A 22,665-nucleotide genomic window follows, 5' to 3' on the forward strand; every position below is an offset into this window, starting at 1 on the left:
CAGGATCCTTTTATATAATTAAAAGTTGACATCCAAAAAGTTGAGGGTTTTTTTTTGTTTTTGCTTACATCCTGTAACCTCTGGAAAATTCCTCCGCACATATAAAAGAGTGACAGTGGAAACAGTTTTGACTTCGTGAACCCGGAGAGGATGTCCCAAAGATTGGAAAGCCTGGGGCCACAATTTGAGAATCTAGCCTAGTGTTTAAGGTCACAGCTCTGGAATTTGAAATTCCGGAGTTTGAACCGCAGCTCAGCCACTTACTACTGGCTGGGGCCAAGTGAAATAACATTTCTGGTTCTCAGCTGCCTCCCTGCCCCCCCCTTAATGAGTGACAGTGATGTTATCTACTGCCTAAGGCTACTTATTTATCTGCAATAAAGCTGGGCTACTACTAGTTATCATTGCTGTAACTCCGACGAATACACAGGGCCTGGGGCTGACTTGCCTTCAACATATTTGTCTAGAGAATAAATCTAGTTGAGGCAGGGAAGTGCCCGCAGGCCTAAGTGGCTCTGGGGATGGTGACCTGTTTTCATTGGGTTTTGAGGGACGAAAAGGGTAGTGTACTGGAGGAAGGGTATTCTGATCATGCTAATAAAAAACGCTGCTCCCACGGTAGGGGCCCGCGGTCCCCAGCAGAGCAAGGACCGAAATGATCCGGACGTTTTGTGTGTCCTTGAGCGCTCCCCAGTGTGTCCCCGTCCACCTCAGAATCCTCTGCCTCCATCTCCCAAACAACCGCTTGCTGGGACTCAACATGGCGTTAGAATCCCACGAGACACCTTTGTCTTTCTTAGCTCCCAACTGGAGGTTTTGCCCTGCTTATTGGTCGCAGAGATCACAGCCTGCGGTCCAGTGCCGCCTAGCCTTTGACGCATCCCACCACGGGGCCCATTTCCAAGATGGTGCTAGAACCTCCGCTGTTTGGGGGTCCTTTTCCGTTTCCGGCCCCAGCATCCGGAAGTGGCATATATAAGGGGCCTCTTCCTCGCTCTTACTGCGGGGGCTGCAGAAGCAGGCGAGCGGCGATGGCGGCGGTCGTAGGGAATCCGCTGGCTGAGGTGGAGGCCGGAGAGCCACAGCGGGAAGCTATGCCGGCCCTCGAGAGCCAGCGTCGCCAGATTGAGAATGGCGAGGATGGGCGAAAACGTCCATTGCGAGCCGGCGAAAGCTGGTGAGGCAGGGCTGAGAACGGAGCCTCGGCAGAGGGAACAGTGGGGGGTGCTGGCGATGGTGGGGGACGTGGCGCCGAGGTCTGTAGATCTGCAGTGGAGAATGATGGGGGCGGGGAAGTGCTTGTGAGAGAATCGACCGGTCTGGGAAAGAGTCGGTCTGTGTGGTGGAGCCTGGTGTCTGAGAACTAGATGCGGTTTGTTATGGAGACTGGGAGCAGGGTCTGAGAAGAAACGGTCGTGAGGGGGGCCCGGGCCTGCGTGGTAGCACTAATGTTCTGGAAAGGAGTCCGTCTTCGCAGTGGGAGGTGGGGGGTGTGGCTTTGTGAGCACACGCTGTTAGTGGCGGTTGCGGTTGCTCCGCGACGCCTGAGGAGGAGGTGAGGCGCAGTAGCGAAATGCAAGCCCGAGGGCTGTGGGCGGGGATAAGGAGCCCGCGCCTGGGAATCAGGCTCGTGATGTAGAAAGGGGCGTGCTCTGAGCCCGAGGAAAAACTGCTGCACGGGGGAGGTGATGCCGGTGAGACGGAAAATGGCGTCTTCGGATGTGCAAAGTTTGTGACGCGCCGAGGTTTTTGCCTCTGGCGGAGACCTTCTTCCCAGGACTGGAGAAAGTGCAGGTGATTGGCACGGGAGGGGTTTTCGATGTTTCTTTTATTTTCTGTATTCTGTATTGTTCTTGTCATCAGGAAAAAAAAGCTATTTTTAAAAAATGTCAATGGGTATCTTCATAAATCGGCTTGTTTTACTGATTTCATTGCTAACCAATGCTTGCAATGCACTGTTTCTGGGTTTGTTTTCTTTCTCGCCGAGCTGCATCTTGTTTTTTAAATTGTGAAATACGTAAGCTCTAAACAAATTACACAAAACGTTTATTTTATAAAAAATAAAATGGCCCATGGTATTCAAAAATTTCAAGGGCGGAAAGACAAAAGATTTAACTATTCCAGGTAGAAGAAACTAATGGGGGGTTTAGCGAGTCATGATGACTAAATGCAACGTGTGACCCTGGATTTGGATCCTGGAGCAGAACAAATAAAATTAAATCAGGCTTTTCCCCCTCAAAATAAATTTTTTCTCTTTTACTGTAAAAGATGTGAATGGGAAAATGGGTGAAATTTGACTTGGAGTGTAGATTAGATATTAATAGTGCTAATTTCTTGCTCTAACTGTATTATGGTTACGGAAGAGAAAATCATAGTGAAAGTACATACGTAAATATTTAGGGGTAAAGAAACTATCTTACTCTCAGATGGTCGGAAAAAATAGGATAGATAAAAACGTACTTAAACAATGATCGAGCAAATGGGTAAAATGTTCAATTTGAGATATCTGCATGAAGGGCATACGGTAAATCTTTGTGTTCTTTTTGCAATTATTCTGAGTATTTCAAAGTAAAACACTTGAAGAACAATAAAAGAAATTTGTGAATTCGACACGCAGGTTAAAATTCAGACTGATACCTTAAGAAATCCTTCCTGTGCTCCTATCAGATGAAAATCCCCCCTCCCTGCGCCGCGGGGAACTGTTATCCCGAATTTTTAAACCAGTTAATGTTTTTTCACCAGTGTATGCATTCATAAGTAGTATTTGTGGTCTTAGCTTTCATTTTATGGAGGATATTTGTGAAATAATGGATGCACACCGTGTGCCTCGGATCAGGTAGTATGTGGTGTCCACGTGCTGTCATTGGTGACGTCATTGATCACTGGTTTCTCCACTGCTAAGGTACTATTTTTCTGATTCTGTACGCAGTAATTCTTTTAAAAGCATCATTTATGTCCATCCATATCAGAATGTTTTAACAGCTTCCCATCTCATGCAGTGTAAAGCTAAAATTCTTAGAATGACTTGCGAGGCTTTATGTTTGGAGAGTGGTCCCGCCGAGCTTTGATTTCTTCTCAGCTCGATCTCCTCTTGATTCCCCTCCCCCTCACTTTCTCCATCCCGCCATATTGGACTCGTGCTGTTGTTTTTTGAACGCCGCAAGCGGGCTCTCACCTGATGGCCTTTACAGGGAGGTTTGCTGGTCTTACACAGTTTTTCCATCATGATACTCGGTGAAATATACATTCCTATTATTGGAAAAACCAAGTCGAGATTCCTTAAATCGAGAGTACGAAACCGAGCATTTTAAAAAACAAAAAACCGTTACGCTATAGTTTTCCAGCAAGGAAAAGCCTCCATCCATCCAGAGCATAAACAATAACTAGAACGTTTTTATAGCTCTTTGGAGGTGTTCAGGGTTTCCTTTCAGAGGGTGTTGAAAATGTTTTGGAATAAGATAGAGATGGTCGCACAACACTGAATGTAAAAAATGCATTGTATTCGCTTTTAAGTGGTTAATTACATGTTATGTGAATTAAAAAAATTATGTTCTGTCAATAAAAAAAACTACCCACAAATGTTGGTTCACTATTGAAGCCAGTTAATTTATATCTGCTATTGTGGTTAATATCATGAAGTGTTTTTTCTTAACTTTTTTCCTACTTACCTCTTTAGGTAAGAGCAAAGCGTCTCAAGATTCCTACATTTACCGTCCATTTTCTAGGGGTTTGCTGCAGTGGTCAGGAAATGTGTTTATAAAGCATCTCAAAGTCATGAACTATCCCAAATCATAAAACCCATATTACTGTTAATATTTGTATCTTCTGTCTTTTGTCAGCTGGCAGGTATGGTTAAGGGCAATGAATTAATTTGGCCATCTGAACTGATGTAATTTCTAAGAGAAACTTATATTTAAGAGTAAATTCAGATCTGTGATAGTATAGTTTCCTTGGCAAATTTTTTTTCTGTAATTTAATCAGGAAAAGGAGGGAATCAATAGGTCTGTGCCAGGGTAGTGGGTAGTTTCCTAACAGGTAAGCAAGCATGGGGTTCTTTGTTCAGGTAAAGGAAGAGGATGGTCAGATTCAGTGTTATAGAACAGATACTGATATTAAGGGAAAGCAACAGTGTTCAGTGAAGATTAAGATTAGCATAGAAATGTTGATTATTCTATCAATGGAGAAAGCTGCACAGCATAAGGGAACCATTAATTTAATGAATACCCTAAAACTATAAATCAACTAAAATTTTCACGTTTGGTTGGTAGTTGCTGCTATATCTCTTACACGGGTAGGATATGCCTTGATAACTAGATCTAAATCTTTTGTAATTAAGTTAGTACCCCTGGTGCTTGTTCAGACTTTTCATGAACCAAAAGGGAAAAGGGTTTGTGAATCTGGAATCCTTGAGGGGGATATGGTTTGCTAGACAGCCACTATACCAGTCTTCGTTGCTTGAACATGAGTATGCTTTTAGCTTGGAAAGTATGTAGTTATTGAAAGATACTTATATTAGCATATGCAATTATATATGTAAGTATAATTAAACTAGGAAGATAAACTGCGTTTTGTCATTTTTAAAAAATATTAAGCTTTAAAAAAGGAATTTTTATTAAATTAAGTAAAATTTGGAGGATTTTTAGATAAACCTAATTGTGCCTATTGTCATACCTTTTGTAAAGGAGCAAATCTTTATCTCCCAGACATTGTTTAGGCATAAAATACCATTTTAACAGTGTTATTCTGAATTTGGGAAGAACAAATCAAGAATAGTTGTTAGAAAAGACAAGATATAATAAGTAGAAGCGAAGGCAAAATATTACAGTCAACTTTGTAAAAACATAATGGTAAACAGCAAAGATTTTTTAGGAGTTTTTTTTAAAAAAAAAAACAAGGAATCTCTTAAAATGCGTTAAGATATTTTTTAGAATGACTTGAGAGGATGGCAGAAAGCATCAAGGGTTAATGATAATTTGATAACAAGAAAGGAACTTCTAATCTGAGCATAAATTAATGTGACCATTTTATAGAAAAAGGCCTAAATTCTAATTGTCCTCTTTTGGTAGATTCCTGTAACAATTTACAGTAAAGGTTTTTATTTGTATGCCTTTATATATGTATTTAGGCTATATAGATAATATAACTAAACTCAGAACAATGTAGTATTACATTTGCCATTTGAACAAGTTAATCATATATCTTAATTTATATCCATTTATCTATTTCTTTTTAATTATTGTATCTAATATAATTAACCCATTATGTAAATTATCTTGACCAACATAACCAATATTCTTTTCTCTAGATACTAGAGAAAACTGGAGGACAGAGAATATTGTTTGGTAACATAATTCTATACATACGTATTTCATAGCATTTTAACAAATTTGAAGAAGCACAAATAAACATTAGTGACTTCAGCAAGATTAGTTGTATTTCTATATACTAGCAATAAGAAATTAGAAAATTAAAATATAAAATACCATTTATGGTCGCATCCCCAAAAGATAATACCTAGAAGTAAGTATAACAACGCAAATTCTTTTTAAACAATGACAACTCTGTGTGACAGCCACCTGGGCTGACAGATTGTGAGACATCTCGATTACAGAAAATTATAAAAATTTGTGTCTTTGAATGAACTAAACGTGGTAGTAATTTATGTGAAACTTCAGTCTCGATGAAGCCTTTAGAGATTGAGGTTGTAGCCAAGTCTGGTGGTTTTGCTTAGCGCTATAAAGAGTGATTTTAATGTTAATTCTCCTTGAAAATCTGCTTTTTTAAAAAATGTTGAGCAATGCTTCCTTTTGCATTGAAAGTCCCATGAACAATAAATAAGCTTAACTGAATAAATTAACCTCATTGACTGTTAATACAGGCATGGAAACCACGATGGGGAGGGGATGAAGGGTAAGTGAGGGGGTCTTCTAGATGAGCTATGAGAGATTTGTGGCAGGAGCCCTCAGGTGGGAGAGGGTGTGTGTCTTTGGCATAAATGAAGTGCAGGGTCTGTGGAGATCGGTGAGGCCAAAAAATCAAAAACAAAAAACCAGAAATATTTGTCTATTCTGGTGACAACTTGTGACTATTCCAAGGTTTTTCTATTCCTCCACACACACCCCCAATCCTTTTATAAACTATAAGCAAAGGAAAGTGGCCATTTTAAAGAATCCCTTTTATAGGGTTAAATTGCTAGAAAACTAACCAGTACAATATTATATATTTTTCATCACTTTTGTGTTTTTTAAAAAATATTTAAAGCTATAAATATTTGGAATAGCCTTTTATATGTCAGAAATTCCGTAGCTGAGCAGGTTGGGTGGGGTAGCAGGGATTGTGTGTCTATTGCTATGAGCTTTTTATGTTGAAGCCCTGGGATTGAACAGTAACCGTTAACATTTATTTTGCACTTAATATATTTCAGGTATTTTCAGGACTTGAGAATGTCTCAGGACATTTTACAAAGGAACATTTCATCAATCCTGTTTAAACTTGTATTGCGTGTAAAAATTTCTCCTTTAAAAGAGAGCTGATGGGACTGTGTATCTAAAAATAGTTCAGATGGTGACTTTCATATTAGTTGTTTTTTACCACAATATTTTTTTTAAGGGAGAGAGATGAGAAGCATCAACTTATAGTTGTGACACTTCAGTTGTTCATTGATTGCTTCTCATATGTGCACAACCACCTGGTCAGGCAACCAGTTTTGTGGGGTTTTTTTTTTTTAAAGATGAAAAGATTTATACGATCTGAAGAGAAACTAGAGTATACCACAATTTTTAAATAAGTGAGCTAGTCACTATAATAAGATCAGAATTTTACTATAAAACCAAAATAAATTCTAAATATGAAAATGATGGTAAATGGCGATATGCAGTCTTTGAAGGAAAATCTTTCATCCTTTTAGCATTTGAAATTTTTTTTTTGTTTCTGAGATTTTAAGAATTTACTATTCTGTAGCTGAAGATTTTTGCCCCCATTTATGTCTTATTACAAATACTGCACACTTAACAAGTGGCTAAAGCCTAAAAGCAGCTGCAAAGAACATATTTTGAGCCTAATTTAACTGTTAAACCATAATCTAATACAAGGGAACTTTTGTTTATTTTATAATATAACCTCATGTTTTTCAGCACTGATTGTGGGTCCCCCCTTTATTGAACACATCTGCTCTCAAATCCTAAGAAGTTAGATAATCTATCCAAATCTGAGTTTCACCAAATAACTTGATTCTAATTCATTTTTATGTGATGCTGAAATTTGTGTTTTTGTTTTAAATTCTGGGAGGAATTTTAAAAATTGAGATATAATTGACAGAACATTATCAGTTTTAGGGATACATGAAACTTGTCATCTTAACTTATAAGGTGTTGATACTTTTAGTCTAATACCCTTGGGAGGTGGTAAAAACTAACCTCCACATCACCATGTGACACCCCTGTTATCTCTCTGGTCTAGGTTCCTTGTGGAGCAGCACTGGTACAAACAGTGGGAAGTGTATGTGCGGGGAGGAGACAAGGATTCTAACACCTTCCCTGGCTGTGTCAGTAATACTAAGCTCTTTGAAGGTACTTGGCCTCTGCCTCCGCACATCAGCCTAGCCCTGGGATTCTTTTCCCTTTTATCACTATAAATGATCATAGCCCCTTCCCTGTGTTACGTCATTAGTGAGATGACCAGATGACTCATCACTTTCCTCCCCCGGTTCTTCCCCTGCCACCTCCCCCTGCTCCCCACAGACGAGGTAAACTGGCACCTCAAGAAGGGACTGAAGGAAGGTGAGGACTATGTGCTGCTCCCAGCGGCTGCTTGGCATTACCTGGTCAGCTGGTACGGTTTAAAGCATGGCCAGCCGCCCATTGAACGCAAGGTACAGTGCATGGAGAGGGTGCTGGGAGGTAGATTCTGTGTGGAGTGGGGTAGGGGGAAGGCCTAATAGACCCAGGATGGGTACAGACCCGTGTGTGTACATGTATTACCACGTGTGTTGTGTAGCTGCATCTGTGCCTGCATGCCTCTCTCCCCTCTTACGTCTTTGTACAGGTAGGTATCTTGGTGTGTCCCCTGTGTGTGTTCACCTGTGCCTCTGCTCCTCTGATCTCAGAGGTCATGGTGCTGTGTCTGTGTGTGTGCTGTGTGGGTACATTTGTGTGTGTACTCTTCCATCCTGCCAGGTCGTGGATCTGCGTGGCGTCTGTAAGGTTGAGGTGTACCCAGTAGAACTGCTGCTTGTCCAGCACAGTGATATGGAAACACCCCACACTGCTCAATTCAGCCAAACCGATTCTATTGGTGAGTCTAAGGGTCACAGAAAGTTGGGGTTCCCAGCGATGGATCCTAGCTTGGTACCTAAGAGTGCATGTGGTTTGGCTGTGGCAGACTGAGAAGGGCTTGGTCAGGTAGAGCAGAGGCCCTGAGAGGTCCCGAGGGTATGTGAGCTGCATTCAGGTGGCATAGCTGGTATGGCAGAGGGTATTTCCTGGGGGTCTCAAGTCCTGAGTGTGGTTTGACCATTGGGAGATTGATTAGGGACAGAATGTATTGACCACGTGTACAAGGTCTGTGGGGGTAACGCAAGGTCTGGTGCCAAGATGGGTTGATTATTCGGGTCCCAGAACAACCTTAAATGTGTTCCTTCTCTTTTCACAGCCACGGTTTTACGCACCGCTCGAGAGCAGTTTCTGGTGAGCCCCCAGGAAGAGGCACGTCTTTGGGTCAGGAACGCAGAAGGCACCTTTGAGAGATTCTGCAACACACGTGTCACAGTGCTTGACGCTGCTCTCAAGTCTGGGCAGGTGAGAGCCAGGAGGTCTTTTCTGCTCCCTCGCAGGGCTCAGATGGTGGGAGGTGATGGCTAGATGTCCATAGGCCCTCCACGAATGCCTTTCCCGTTTTTCTTTCTCTTCCTCCAACCAGTTGGTCGTCATGGAGACCCGAAGCAAGGATGGCACTTGGCCTAGCAAACAGCCACGCAATGCGTAAGCCCTTGGGGTGTCTGGTCCAGAGTGGGGTCCCACAGTAGGCAGTACAATGGAGCCTGTGAGCATAGATTCCCTGCATGTAGTAGGCCCTCAGCTTATAGTTTCTTATCCACCCTAGGAGCGGCACATCGAAGGAGGGTGAGCGCTTCCGGGGCCAGCCAGGCATCTGTGGTCTCACCAACCTGGGGAACACATGCTTCATGAACTCGGCCCTGCAGGTGGGACATTAGGGCTACGTCTGGCACAGAGGTAGACTTCAAGTAGTGGGCATTGAGGACAGAGCTAGCGGTTCTTCAGGGTAAGGGTCACAGGTCTGACTTCATGTGTTCACATCCCTTCTTCAAACATCAATTGCTTCTCTTCCATTGGCCCCCTGTTTTCCCTTTTCTTCTTCCTCTTGTCACTACATTCTTCTTTCTCTTGTAATACTGCCATCTTCTCTTCCTACTCCCTGCACCCTTTCTTTCCCCCTGACCCTTCACTCTTTCTTCCCCCTTCCTCCTCACTTCCTTTTCTTGGTCTTCACCTTGCTCACCTCTCTCTCCTCTCCTCTCCTCTCCTCTCCTCTCCTCTCCTCTCCTCTCCTCTCCCTCATTCCCCTGGCCTTGCCCCTGCAGTGTCTCAGTAACGTGCCACAGCTCACTGAGTACTTCCTCAAAAACCGCTATCTGGAGGAGCTTAACTTCTGCAACCCGCTGGGCATGAAGGGTGAGATCGCAGAGGCCTATGCGGACCTGGTGAAGCAGGCCTGGTCTGGCCACCACCGCTCCATCGTGCCCAATGTGTTCAAGGTGTGACTCGGCCCTGGGCTCCCCTATACCACCCCACCCCACCCCCAACACTTCACTTGCCTCTCCTAACTCTCTCTTGCTCTGTTGGCCCTGCCCATCTTCTTAGACCAAGGTTGGCCACTTTGCATCCCAGTTTCTGGGCTACCAGCAGCATGATTCCCAGGAGCTGCTATCATTCCTCCTGGATGGGCTGCATGAGGACCTCAATCGTGTCAAGAAGAAGGAATATGTGGAGCTGTGTGATGCTGCTGGGCGGCCTGATCATGTAGGTGCCTCAGAAAGACCCCCATACTGAGAGCCCCACTAAAGCCACCAGGTCCTCTCCCTCAGGGATCCACTGGTTTCCCTAGGATATCCCACACCCTCCCCCATCCCCAACCTCAACTTGACCCTCAGTCCTAACCTTGGGTCCAACACCACAGCTACCCCTACAGCCAACCAGAGTTAACCCCCACCCAGTCTGCTGCCCAGAATAAACCCCAGCCCTGACAATGCAGTGCCCAGACAGCCCTGGCTATAAAACTACCTCTGAACTTGACAGTGGCCCTACCCTTAACTTTCACCCCACGCACATCTGCCCCAAACCATGGCTCCCCCTTCCCCCAGTGAGCCCCCCCACCCACCATGAACACTGTCAACAGGAGGTCGCTCAGGAGGCCTGGCAGAACCACAAACGGCGGAACGACTCTGTGATTGTGGACACTTTCCATGGATTATTCAAGTCCACGTTGGTGTGCCCTGATTGTGGCAATGTGTCGGTGACCTTCGACCCGTTCTGCTACCTTAGTGTCCCACTGCCTGTCAACAACAAGAGGGTCATGGAGGTCTTCTTTGTCTCTATGGACCCCCGCCGCAAGCCAGAGCAGGTATGGGGGAATGGGGTCGTGGGGACATAACGAAGGATGTGTAGTCAGAGCTGTTTTGGTTAATCTGCCATGCCTCAAGGTTCTTGCACTAACTCATTGCATGCCCTTCTGCTCTTTTGTGGACACTATTTCTCCCTTAGCACCGGCTCGTGGTCCCCAAGAAAGGCAAGATTTCAGATTTGTGTGTGGCCCTGGCCAAACACACTGGTATCTCTCCAGAAAGGGTGAGGCTCTGTGGATGGAAGGAGGGTGGGATTCAGGGGCAGGGCAGCTGGAGGGCCTGTGGGGACACTATAGACTGACCAGCCCCCTCTTGGCATCCTGTTTACAGATGATGGTGGCTGATGTCTTCAGTCATCGCTTCTATAAGATCTACCAGCTGGAGGAGTCTCTGAGTACCATCTTGGATCGAGATGATATCTTTATGTGAGTGAGGGGACCGGGGGGGATTAGAGTTCCTCAGGAACACCCTTTCACCACTTTCCCTCTCACCTCCTAGTCTGATTGACAGGGCGCCTGCCCTGGGCAGGGCTTCAGCCGTGTGCCTTTGGGACCAGCAGTGGGTTGCGGTAACAGATCCTAATAAGGGTATCCTCTTCCTCGTTGTGTGAGGGGCGGCTCTTGTTTCTTCTTTATTTTACTCGGCATTTACTGAGCACCTCCTTTGTACCAAACACTGACCTACACGCCTTTCTCATATTGCAGTCCTCAAACACCAAAGCAGGTTTTGAAATAAGGAACACTAACATACTTTCTAAACATGAGAGCATTGAAAACAACATTAAAATCTTTGGGGTAAAAAAAAAAATTGGGGGGTAACTAAAATAGAAAGTACTTCATGAGTGTAAAAGTTCTTTGTAAACCAAGCAGTGTTTTCCAGAAAGAAAATGGTTTTTAACTTATTTATTAATTTTTAGAGAAAGATGAAGGGAGAGAAACATCAGTTTGTTGCTCCACTTATTTGTGCATTCACTGGTTGATTTTTGTGTGTGCCCTGACCATGGATCAAACCTGCAGCCGTGGCACCTATCAGGATGATGCACTAATCAACCAAGCTACCCGGCCAGGGCAAGAAAGAGGTTTTAAATGTCTTGCTCATTAAAAGTTTTTGTTCACCCCCTCAGCAGTTTGATAACATCAGAGTACATTGTAAGATTAAACATCACATAAACAACAGGCCATTTGAATTATCTAACAGTTTGCAAAGCACAAAATACTGGGTGATTCTTCAGACTCTTTTAAAAATACATTCAGATTGTGATGGGTGAGTGTGTGGAGCAGCTGGGTCAGAGTGCAAGAGTCTTGGGTATTCTGATCGGGCATGACTGGATGTCCACCCCTGCAGATATGAGGTGTCTGGAAGGTCTTCTATCACTGAGAACACTAAGGAGGATGTGGTGCTCCCTATCTACCTGCGGGAGCGTACTCCTGCCCGGGACTACAACAACTCCTACTATGGCCTGATGCTCTTTGGACACCCACTGCTGGTGTCAGTGCCCCGAGACCGGCTCTCCTGGGATGCCCTGTATCACATCCTGCTGTACCGCCTCTCGTGAGTCTATCCTTTAGGGGATGGGGTAGCATCTGAACTCAAACCTGGGTGTCTAGCTGCTTGGCTACCACCTCTCTTCCATGACCGCAAAGCGGCTCAAACTTCATATGACCAGAGAGGAACAGAGGTTTTCTTCCTTTAACTTGGCCACCGTCTCTCTTCGGTGGCAGGGACTCAAGAGTTGAACAAAAAGGTAAAATACAATTTTATCTTTTAAAAAAATTTTTTTTAGTGAGAAATGGGGAAACAGACTCCTGCATGCGCCTGACCGGGGTCTACCCGGCAAGCTCCCTGTGGGGCGATACTCTGCCCATCTGGGGCTGTTGCTCCGTTGCTTGGCAACCAAGCTATTTTAGCACCTGAGGTGAGGCCACGGAGCCATACTCAGTGCCTGGGGCCAACTTGCTCCAACCGAGCCATGGCTTTTGGAGGAAAAGAGAGAGAAGGGAGAGGGGTGAAGAAGCAAGCAGATGGTTGCTTCTCCTGTGTGCCCTGACAAGGAATCAAATCCAGGACATCCACACGCTGGGCGACACTACTGCTGAGCCAGCCAGCGAGGGTCAAACAACTTCATATTATATTTATTGTCTCCTCCTGAAAGAGGCTTGATTATTTGTTTCTACCAATAGATTTTCGTTGGGTTTAAAATCCAGAGTCCTTACTGAGCTCGGCATAACAGGTACTTGCTGTCTGGTTTAACCCCTCCCCCACATTCCACTTACAAATCCACTCCTTGGAGGCCTTCCATGATGAAGTTTACAGCAGATTGTCTGTGTGCCAGTGGCTTATCCTCCTAAAGATCCACATTCCTTATCTCTGGCACACGGCCTGCATTGTCAGGCCACTCTTCATGTGCTTCAGTGTTAGCTCCTGAGACCTTCCAGGCTCCTCGTGAACAAGTGTTGGTGTAGTGGCTTAACAGTGGCTTTCCATCACAAGCGAGTAGAGCCTGGGCTCTGCTCTCCTGCCCTTTGCCCCTCCTGAGACTCTCCACTATTCTTTCCATAGACGCTATGTGACCAAACCCAGCTCGGATGACGAGGATGATGGTGATGAGAAAGGTAAGGAAGAAGAAGGCGGAAGGATAGATAAGGATGAGAGTCTGTACAAGTGGTCCAGTGGCTGGAAGGAAGATTGGGGATGGGAGTTCAGGATAACTGACCCCCCACAGGGTCCACCTGCGTGGAAATTGCCATTTATCCCCTGGAGGTTACGTAGACCCATCTGTGGCATTCTCCTCTGCCCTAGCAGATTCACAGGGTAAGAAGGGTATCCCCAAGTCTGGAAATGGAGCTGCAGGCAGCGCCCAAGATCCTGGACAAGAGCAGGCTGGGCCAAGCTCTGGAGTCGCTGGCGGGAGCCGGGCCTCTGCGGACAACTCTCCTGGACCATCTAACTGGCCCCAGAGGGCACGGCGCAAGCACCTGTTCACCCTGCAGACAGTGAACTCCAACGGGACCAGTGACCGCTCAAACTTGAACGAGGATACTCAAGGTATCTCCTCTAGTTGTGAGTCAGGGTTGGGGGCGGGGACACTTTTGAAAGCAGGGCCTATGACCATCTCCCTCACCCCCAGCCCAGCCATATATTGCCATCGACTGGGAGCCAGAGATGAAAAAGCGTTACTATGATGATGTGGAGGCTGAGGTAAACGTGGTACCAGGGATGTGGGGTGGGGGAGCACTTGTAGCTGTGTCCCCTCAACTACTTCACCCATCCCCCCCCCCCAGTCCTCCAAGCTGTGACCACAGAGTTCCCAGGGCGTCAGAGTCCTGCTCTTAACCATACTCTGCCATGTGTGTCTTCCACCCCACTCCCTTTTATCTGCCCACGCCGGTGGCGCCCCTTTCCCTCCCCCTAGGGCTACGTCAAGCACGAGTGCGTTAGGTATGTGCTGAAGAAGGCTCCCGTGAAACTGCAGGAGTGCATTGAGCTCTTCACCACTGTGGAGACCCTGGAGAAGGAAAACCCCTGGTGAGGGACCGGGACCTCTGGGGCTCTAGTTGGGTGGGACCACCTGCCCAAGTCCCTGCTACCCCTAAATATGCCTGCTTTTCCCCTTCCCGTCACTCTGGCCACCAACACCCAGCCATGTTCCCACCTCAGAACCTTTGCCTGGGCTGTTTTTTCTCCCAGGAGTGCTCTTCCTCTGTTCTAGACAGGACTCCTTCAGTTTGCTCAGGTTTTCAGTCAGATGTCACCTTATCAGAGAGTTCGCTTACTGCCATGTCCCCTCCATCCATTATCTCCCAGTCTCCCAGTGTTCTTTTCTTCCTGGCTGAGCGTTAACTCTTTCTAGCTCAGGAACACCACTTGATGTCACATCCTAGATCCCCTTGTGTCATTATTTGTCTTCTCTGTTAGAGTAAACCCCCTTGAGAGTGAAGACTTTTAAGTTCACTGTGTGTCTCTTCCTACTGATTGTAATAGTGTGGGGTATGCAGTAGGTGCTCAGTAGATCCCTTGCAGAATAAACAAAACAAAAGGGAGAGCCAAAAAGATGAAGCCAGTCTCAAAAAACAGCCGGTCTCCACATCTCCATAGAGCAGAAAGGGAACAGAAATACTGAGTAGTGCCAAAGGATTTAGCAGTGCAGACAGTGAGTACCTGGCGAGTGAGTGGAATAGGAAGAGAGAACAAGAGGGCCAGAGGCAGGCTCTGCAACAAGATGAGCGCCGTCTCATGGATCAGAAACCAAACAGAAACGCACTAGTATAAATCATATAGAGAAGGCAGTTGATGAGCCCTTGATGAGTGACATGTGAAGCAAGCGAGAGTAACAACAGGCTAGAAATAAGAGCATCTCTGGAGTGGACATAGCCCGCAAAGGCCATCTGGTGCATAGCATGCCCAGAAAGTGTGTACTGACTCGGGCTCTGTCTGTAGGTACTGCCCCTCCTGCAAGCGGCACCAGCTGGCCACCAAGAAACTGGACCTGTGGTCACTGCCTGAGACACTCATCATCCACCTGAAGCGCTTCTCCTACACCAAGTTCTCCCGCGAGAAGCTGGACACCCTTGTGGAGTTCCCTATTCGGTCTGGAGCCCAGGGAGGCCCACTGGGGGTGGAGAAGGCAGGGAGTGGGGAGGGACATGCTGGTATTAACCCTCCCCCCACCCACAGGGACCTGGACTTCTCCGAGTTTGTCATCAAGCCGCAGAACGAGGCAGCCCCAGAGCTGTACAAATATGATCTCATCGCAGTGTCCAACCATTATGGGGGCCTGCGTGATGGACACTGTATGTGGCGGGGGCGTGCCCTGGGGGGGGGGTCAGGATATCCCAAGGGGTGAACAGATCTGTGAGCCAGTAGTGAGGTTATCAGGGTGGGAGGAGTGAGGGAGTGAACCTAGACATTTCTTAGGGGCCAGAGGGTGGGTGAGGACAACTCCCCTTCTCTTCCAGACACAACATTTGCCTGCAACAAGGACAGTGGGCAATGGCACTACTTTGATGACAACAGCGTCTCACCTGTGACTGAGAATCAGATTGAGGTGAGACTTTTGTCCTCTCTTCTCCCTTTCTCCCAGCCATACCCCTGCTCTGATCCACACTGACTCCTGTCCTTTCCCTGCAGTCTAAGGCAGCCTACGTTCTCTTCTATCAACGCCAGGATGTGGTGCGTCATCGCATGCAGCCCAAGCCCCAACCGGGCCCTTCTGACCCTCCAGCATCTCCTGCCAGCGATTCCCCACCCAAACCTGAGTCAATGGATATAAACTAAGCAGCCCTGGCCCTGCCACAAGAAAGAAAGTTATCTGTACTCTGTTCCTTACCCTCTCTACTCCTGGCCTCTTACCCGTGGTAGGTGTCCCATACCAGGCATCACAGGCTTAGTTGTGGCTACTGTTCTCTTGTGCCGCCATATTGCTCTTTTCCTGGGGAAGAAGGGGTTACTGTTCTCTTGTGCTGCCCTATTGCTCTTTTCCTGGGGAAGGAAGGGGTTAGTTACTGTTCTCTTGTGCTGCCCTATTGCTCTTTTCCTGGGGAAGAAGGGGTTTACTGTTCTCTTGTGCCACCCTATTGCTCTTTTCCTGGGGAAGAAGGGGTTAGTTACTGTTCTCTTGTGCCACCCTATTGCTCTTTTCCTGGGGAAGAAGGGGTTAGTTACTGTTCTCTTGTGCCGCCCTATTGCTCTTTTCCTGGGGAAGAAGGGGTTAGTTACTGTTCTCTTGTGCCGCCCTATTGCTCTTTTCCTGGGGAAGAAGGGGTTAGTTACTGTTCTCTTGTGCCACCCTATTGCTCTTTTCCTGGGGAAGAAGGGGTTAGTTACTGTTCTCTTGTGCCACCCTATTGCTCTTTTCCTGGGGAAGAAGGGGTTGTGTCTCCCAGCAGTGTGTCCCTGCCTGTGTTTGCCTCTTAGATCATTAACCTCCTCTTCAATCCTGTATTTATGGTTGTTCCCTTTCCTCTGTCCTCAATCTGGGTGACCAGAGGCGGTGGTGGTGGGATACACCTGAACACAGAGTGTATTTTCTTATTGAGACCTGTACCTTCCGCTGTGTATATATAAAGTGCCAGTGTGGTCCTTGGCCGTGTGGGATTTGTTTTCTTGTTCACGTACTTACTGATTGTATGCCTATGTGGTCATGTGCCCTAATTAAATGCTACGTGTGTAGTACCACTGCGTGCTTATTTATTGTCAGCTGTGCGCCAGATGCTGTTCTGAGTGCTTTTGAAGCACCATTTGCACACCCAACACAAGTCCCACACCAGTGCATGCCCCTGTGCTCCAGCATTTCACACACACTGGCTCGGTCCTCACAACACTCTCACAGAACAGTTTTCAGGAGGTAAGGGTAAGCACACCTCATCAGTTATAGTAGGGGCCACTTGACCTCAGCCCAGGATGAAATTTTTTTTTATTTTATATATTTTTTATGGTTTTATTATTTTTATTGATTGATTTTTAGAGAGAGAGGAGGGGGTGGAGAAAGAAACCTCAATTTGTTTTTCTACCTTTTTTGTTTTACAGCAAAAGTATATTTTTTTATTCTATTACATAAAGGTCAGGAATAGAAATGTTATCTATGGGAACAAGTTCAAATACAGGTCATGAGAAAGCCTACAGTACTGGAAATATTGTCTTGATTTTATTTTTTCTGGGTTTTTCCCCATTTTATTGGCTTTATTGGGGTGACACTGGTTAAGAAAATCAGGTTTCAAGTTAATTCTGCAGCATGTCATCTGTACACTGTACTGTGTGTTCACCAGCTGTTCCACTTAAACACGTTCATTGGCTGGTTCTTGCATGTTCTCTGACTGGGGATCAAACCCACAACCTTGGTGTATCTGGGTGATCCTCTAACCAACTGAGCCACCTGGCCAGGGCAGGGTGGAAATGTCTGTGGACATAACCCGCACTACAACCAATGGGGAAAGGTGCACCTGGAACAGACAGGCATCCACGTGGGCAGATGTGTGGTTTCTGGGCATAAAGATACCATCCAGACCACCTCACAGGCGTTTAGTAGTGTCCTCTGAGAGCTGGAGAGGTAGTGCACCTCACCCAAACCAGCCAACCTGACAGGATACAAGTTCTGTGTCTGTTAGCCTCATCCCGCCATGACCCAAGCTTCCCCACCAGTCAGGATCCCTCCAGCCTCATCTCAGAAGAGAGCTGGAGCGAGTACCACAGAATGGCTGTTGCATAGTATGAGCATAAGATACCAAGTAAGCACTGAACATCTCCCACCTGAGCCCTCCTGTAGGTGCCAGCTCCCATCTCAGAAACGGATTCTGTGAGGACAGCTGTGGAGTGAGCAAAAGCATGGTATCTGAACAGAAGCCTGTTATCCTTCACACTGAGGAGGGGAGTCATGCTCAGGGGCGGTTGAGGGGCCATTTCTACAATCAGGACCTTACCATCCCCCCCCAGCCGGCTGCCTTTGTACCAGACCTGACTCAGGGTCACTCAGTCCAGCATTATCACCTGCAAGCCTCCCAGTTGCACTGTTGACATGGGCAAAAATCAAGGTAGTTTCTGTGGGGAACCCAACCCAGACTGATTTAGGGAAAAATAACAAATACTAGTTTAGTCTGGCTTGATCCAGGAACTCAGAAGCTGTCGTTTAAACGTCAGTTGATTGTGATTTAAGAACTATTACCCCATTTTGCAGATGAGGAAGCTGGCATCAAGAGCTGGTTCAGCCTGACCTGTGGTGGCGCAGTGGATAAAGCGTCTACCTGGAAATGCTGAGATCGCAAGTTCGAAACCCTGGGCTTGCCTGGTCAAGGCACATATGGGAGTTGATGCTTCCAGCTCCTCCCCCCTTCTCTCTCTCTGTCTCTCTCTCCTCTCTCCCTCTCTGTTTCTCCTCTCTAATAATGAATAAAAAAATAAATTAATTTAAAAAAAACCCTTAAAAAATAAAATAAAAAAAAAGAGCTGGTTCAAAATGGGCTATAAGGACAGAAAGACCTCACTGCCTATGGATAATTAGTCCTGGACAAAGCCCTTCTCAAGTGAAGTCATTTCAAGCTATTTCCCTGATTTAACCAAAGACATCCTGAAAAGACAACATGCATAGGAATCAGGAGAAATAAAAGACGACAGAGACAGATTAGAATTCTCAGACATCAGTGTAAATGAGCTATGTTTACTCTGGTCGTGGAAATAAAGATGATTACAGTAAACAAACCTAAAACTTTGAAAACGAGTTGAAAATAACCAACCATAAGTGAAAGATTTGAGAGAATAAAATTTAAGAAGTCAATGGATGAGTTGGACAACACAGACATAGCTGAAGAATGAATTGGTGAGTTGGCTATAGGTAAAAATACGAAGGAATGCAATGCATCTTTTAAAAGATTTTCAGTTGCACTCATATAGTTTGATAAATTAAAGATCTCAAACTAAAGTCTAGAAAAAGTTTAAATTTCAAACAAATAAAGGGAAGGAAATTTATGAATAATCCAGGAGAAGGCAAGAAGAAAGGAACGTGGACCAAGGAGTACATACACAGTTATTTGTAAATAAGGTCTGCTTTGGCCCCTTTGGTTTCAACGGAGGGAACTGGGAACCCAGCTGCTGATTTGAGATCTTGATTGCCACCAAGACCATGACTGTCATGGTACCAGGGAGAAGATGAGGTGAGGCCAAGTAAGAATGCCACAAAATGTTCCTACAACTTTGAATACAGCTTTTTCTTGATTGAACACTTGCTTGATTGCTATAAACCTCTCACTAACTAGTATTGTTCAGAACTACTCGGTTCTGCTGCCATTTTTTTTTTTTTTTTTTTTACAGAGTCAGAGAGAGGGATAGACAGGGACAGACAGACAGGAATGGAGAGATGAGAAGCATCAACCATTAGTTTTTCATTGCGCATTGCGACACCTTAGTTGTTCATTGATTGCTTTCTCATATGTGCCTTGACCGCGGCCTTCAGCGGACTGAGTAACCCCTTGCTCGAGCCAGCGAACTAGGGTCCAAGCTGGTGAGCTTTTGCTCAAACCAGATGAGTCCACACTCAAGCTGGTGACCTCAGGGTCTTGAACCTGGGTCCTTGTCATCCCAATCCGACACTCTATCCACTGCTTAACTACCTGGTCAGGTTCTGCTGCTTTTTTATTTCTGTTGGGCAATGAGAACTTGGAGCTTCCTAGTCTGACATTTTGCTGAGGTCACTCCCATTGTGTATAATGTTTTACGTGTGTTTATTCTTTTTTTAAGATTTTTATTTATTCATTTTAGAGACAAGAAAGAGACAAAGACAGAGAAGGGAGAGAGAAGGGGGGAGGAGCAGGAAGCATCAACTTCCACATGTGCCTTGACTAAGCAAGCCCAGGGTTTCGAATCCGCAGCCTCAGTGTTCCAGGTCGACGCTTTATCCACTGAGCCACCAGGCCAGGCCACATATGTTTCTTTTTTTTTTATTTTAATTTTATTTTATTTATTCATTTTAGAGAGGCGAGAGAGAGGGAGAGAGAGGGGGGAGAGAGAGAGGAGAGAGAGACAGGGGGGAGGAGCTGGAAGCATAACTCCCATATGTGCCTTGACCAGGCAAGCCCAGGGTTTTGAACCAGCGACCTCAGCATTTCCAGGTCGACGCTTTATCCACTGCACCACCACAGGTCAGGCCACATATGTTTCTTAACACACTTAGGTAGCATGTAGTTGGGTCTTTTTATATATTCTATTCTGATGGATATGTGTTTTAATTGAGGTGCTTGGATCATTCAGTTAGTGCGATTATTGATATATACTGCTCACAAAAATTAAAGGATATTTATCGCTTCATATTCATTTTGAAATATCCCCTAATTTTTGTGAGCAGTATGTTTAAATATAAGTCATCTAACTATTGGTTTTCTATCTGTTCTTATGTCCTCTTTTCCTTTCCTCTCTTTTTCTACTGTATTTTGATTACATATTTTTTAATGATTCTACTTTATGTCTTTTGTCTTATTAGCTTAACTCAGTTTTATTTATTGATTGCTTTAGGATTTATAGTATATATCTTTAACTTATCGAAATCTGCCTTCAAGTGATATGTGCCACTTTGCATTTTAGAACTTTACAATCGTGTGCTTCAGTTTCTCTCAGCTGACCCTTTATTCTGTTGTTATTGAGCTCTTAGTTTTACTTGTTATAACCCTCCACAATACATTATTTTTCTTTACACAATTACTTTAAATACATTTAAATAATAAGAAAAGGAATTGTGTGTGTTTGTTTACTCATATAGTTACCATTTCCATTCCTCCTCATTCTTTTGTGTTGGTCTTGATTTCCTGAAGGACATCCTTGAACATTTCTTGTACTTCAGGTCTGCTGGTGATGAATTCTCTCAGTTTCTGTGTGTCTGGAAAAGTATTTTACCTTATTTTTTAAAAGATATTTTCAGGGGAATAGAATTCTAAGTTGACAGTTTCTATTTTTTTTTATTCATTTTATTTTATTTTATTTTAATATTTTATTTATTGATTTTTTAGAGAGAGAGGAGTGAGAGAGAGAGACAGAGAGAGAGAGAAGGGGGAGGAGCAGGAAGCATCAACTCCCATATGTGCCTTGACCAGGCAAGCCCAGGGTTTCGAACCGGCGACCTCAGTGTTCCAGGTCGACGCTTTATCCCACTGCGCCACCACAGGTCAGGCCTATTATTTATTTATTTATTTATTTATTTATTTATTTATTTATTTATTTATTTTACAGAGGCAGAGATAGACAGGGACAGGGAGAGAGGAATGGAGAGAGATGAGAAGCATCAATCATCAGTTTCTCATTGCGCATTGCGACTTCTTAGTTGTTCATTGATTGCTTTCTCACATGTGCCTTAACCGCGGGCCTTCAGCAGACCGAGTAACCCCCTGCTGGAGCCAGCGACCTTGGGTCTAAGCTGGTGAGCTCTTTGCTCAAGCCAGATGAGCCCGCGCTCAAGCTGGCGACCTCGGGGTCTCGAACCTGGGTCCTTCCGCATCCCAGTCCGACGCTCTATCCAATGTGCCACCACCTGGTCAGGCTTTTTTATTCATTTTAGAGAGGAGAGAGAAAGGGAGAGAGAGAGACAGAGAGGGAAAGAGAGAGAGAGAGAGAGAGAGAGAGAGAGAGAGAGAGAGAGAGAGAGAGAGAGAAGGTGGGGAGGAGCTGGAAGCATCAACTCCCATATGTGCCTTGACCAGGCAAGCCCAGGGTTTCGAACCGGCGACCTCAGCATTTCCAGGTCGACGCTTTATCCACTGTGCCACCCTATTTTTTTTTTTATTTACAGTTTCTATTTCTTTAAGTACTTTAAATACGGTACTCCACTGCCTTCTTTGCATTGTTTCCAGTGAGAAATCTGCTGTCATCATCATCTTTGTGCCTGTGTAACATGTCTTTTTCTTTGACTGCTTTGAAGATTTTCTCTATTTAGTACCATTTTGAGCATTTTGATTATGACATGCCTTGGCATAGTTTTCTTCCTGTTTTTGTGCTTGGGTTTCTTTAAGCTTCTTGAATCTATGGATTTGTAGTGTTCATCAAATTTAGAAAAAGTTTGGTCAGTAGTTCTTCAAAATTTTCTTTTCTGAAACTCTCCTCTCTCTTCTTCTTCATGGACTTCAATTACATATTAGGCTGCATGGAGTTGTCCCGTAGCTCACTGATACTTTCCTCTTTTTCTTCTTTCTCTTCTTTCTTCTTCTTCTCCTTCCTCTCCTCCTCGTCCTCCTCCCCTTCTTCTTCTTTTCCTCCTCCTCTCCCTCCTTCCCCTCCTCCTCTTTCTTTCTTTTTCTTTTCCTTCCTCTTCTCCCTCTCCCTCTTCTTTTCTTCTCCTTTTTCTTTTGATTCTTTTTACTCTGTTTCATTTCAGTACTTTTTATTTCTGTACCTTTAAGTTGACTATAATATTCTTTGGCAATGTTTGATGTGCTGTTCGTCCAATCCTGTATTTTTCAACCAGGACATTGTAGCTTTTCAGTTGGGTCTTTTTTATATTCTCAATGTCTCTATTTAGCTTTTTGAATGGCATGCAGTCATGCTGATAATTGTGT

The 22,665-nt window shown here is 45.0% G+C and overlaps 1 protein-coding gene across 4 annotated transcripts; it reads left to right on the forward strand.

The window, feature by feature from the left end:
* Positions 1–968: 968 nt before the first annotated feature.
* USP11 (ubiquitin specific peptidase 11) lies at positions 969–16,810 on the forward strand. Of its 4 annotated transcripts, XR_010727803.1 has the most exons (22): positions 969–1,177; positions 7,459–7,568; positions 7,740–7,870; positions 8,175–8,292; positions 8,650–8,795; positions 8,917–8,978; positions 9,100–9,199; positions 9,599–9,772; positions 9,879–10,037; positions 10,414–10,638; positions 10,779–10,862; positions 10,970–11,064; positions 11,984–12,190; positions 13,199–13,251; positions 13,439–13,684; positions 13,767–13,837; positions 14,052–14,164; positions 15,077–15,226; positions 15,314–15,429; positions 15,595–15,683; positions 15,767–16,237; positions 16,351–16,810. XR_010727803.1 is itself a non-coding variant. In XM_066248930.1 (21 exons), the coding sequence occupies exons 1-21, from the start codon at positions 1,032–1,034 to the stop codon at positions 15,911–15,913; spliced, it is 2,742 nt and encodes a 913-aa protein (XP_066105027.1). In that variant the 5' UTR covers positions 969–1,031; the 3' UTR covers positions 15,914–16,810. The 4 variants fall into 4 exon arrangements, 3 of the variants coding, with proteins under 3 accessions (XP_066105027.1, XP_066105028.1, XP_066105029.1); XM_066248930.1 differs by having other exon boundaries at positions 15,767–16,810; XM_066248931.1 differs by having other exon boundaries at positions 13,442–13,684; positions 15,767–16,810.
* Positions 16,811–22,665: the final 5,855 nt, after the last annotated feature.

This window comes from Saccopteryx bilineata, chromosome X, assembly GCF_036850765.1.
Source record: "Saccopteryx bilineata isolate mSacBil1 chromosome X, mSacBil1_pri_phased_curated, whole genome shotgun sequence".
NCBI lineage: Eukaryota > Metazoa > Chordata > Mammalia > Chiroptera > Emballonuridae > Saccopteryx > Saccopteryx bilineata.

Excerpts from the sequence above, each read along its gene's own strand:
- USP11 (XM_066248930.1), top strand. The coding sequence starts at position 1,032 with ATGGCGGCGGTCGTAGGGAATCCGCTGGCTGAGGTGGAGGCCGGAGAG. Across the intron at positions 9,773-9,878 it reads TCGTGCCCAATGTGTTCAAG|ACCAAGGTTGGCCACTTTGC; the intron begins GTGTGACTCGGC and ends CCATCTTCTTAG. Across the intron at positions 10,639-10,778 it reads CCCGCCGCAAGCCAGAGCAG|CACCGGCTCGTGGTCCCCAA; the intron begins GTATGGGGGAAT and ends TTTCTCCCTTAG.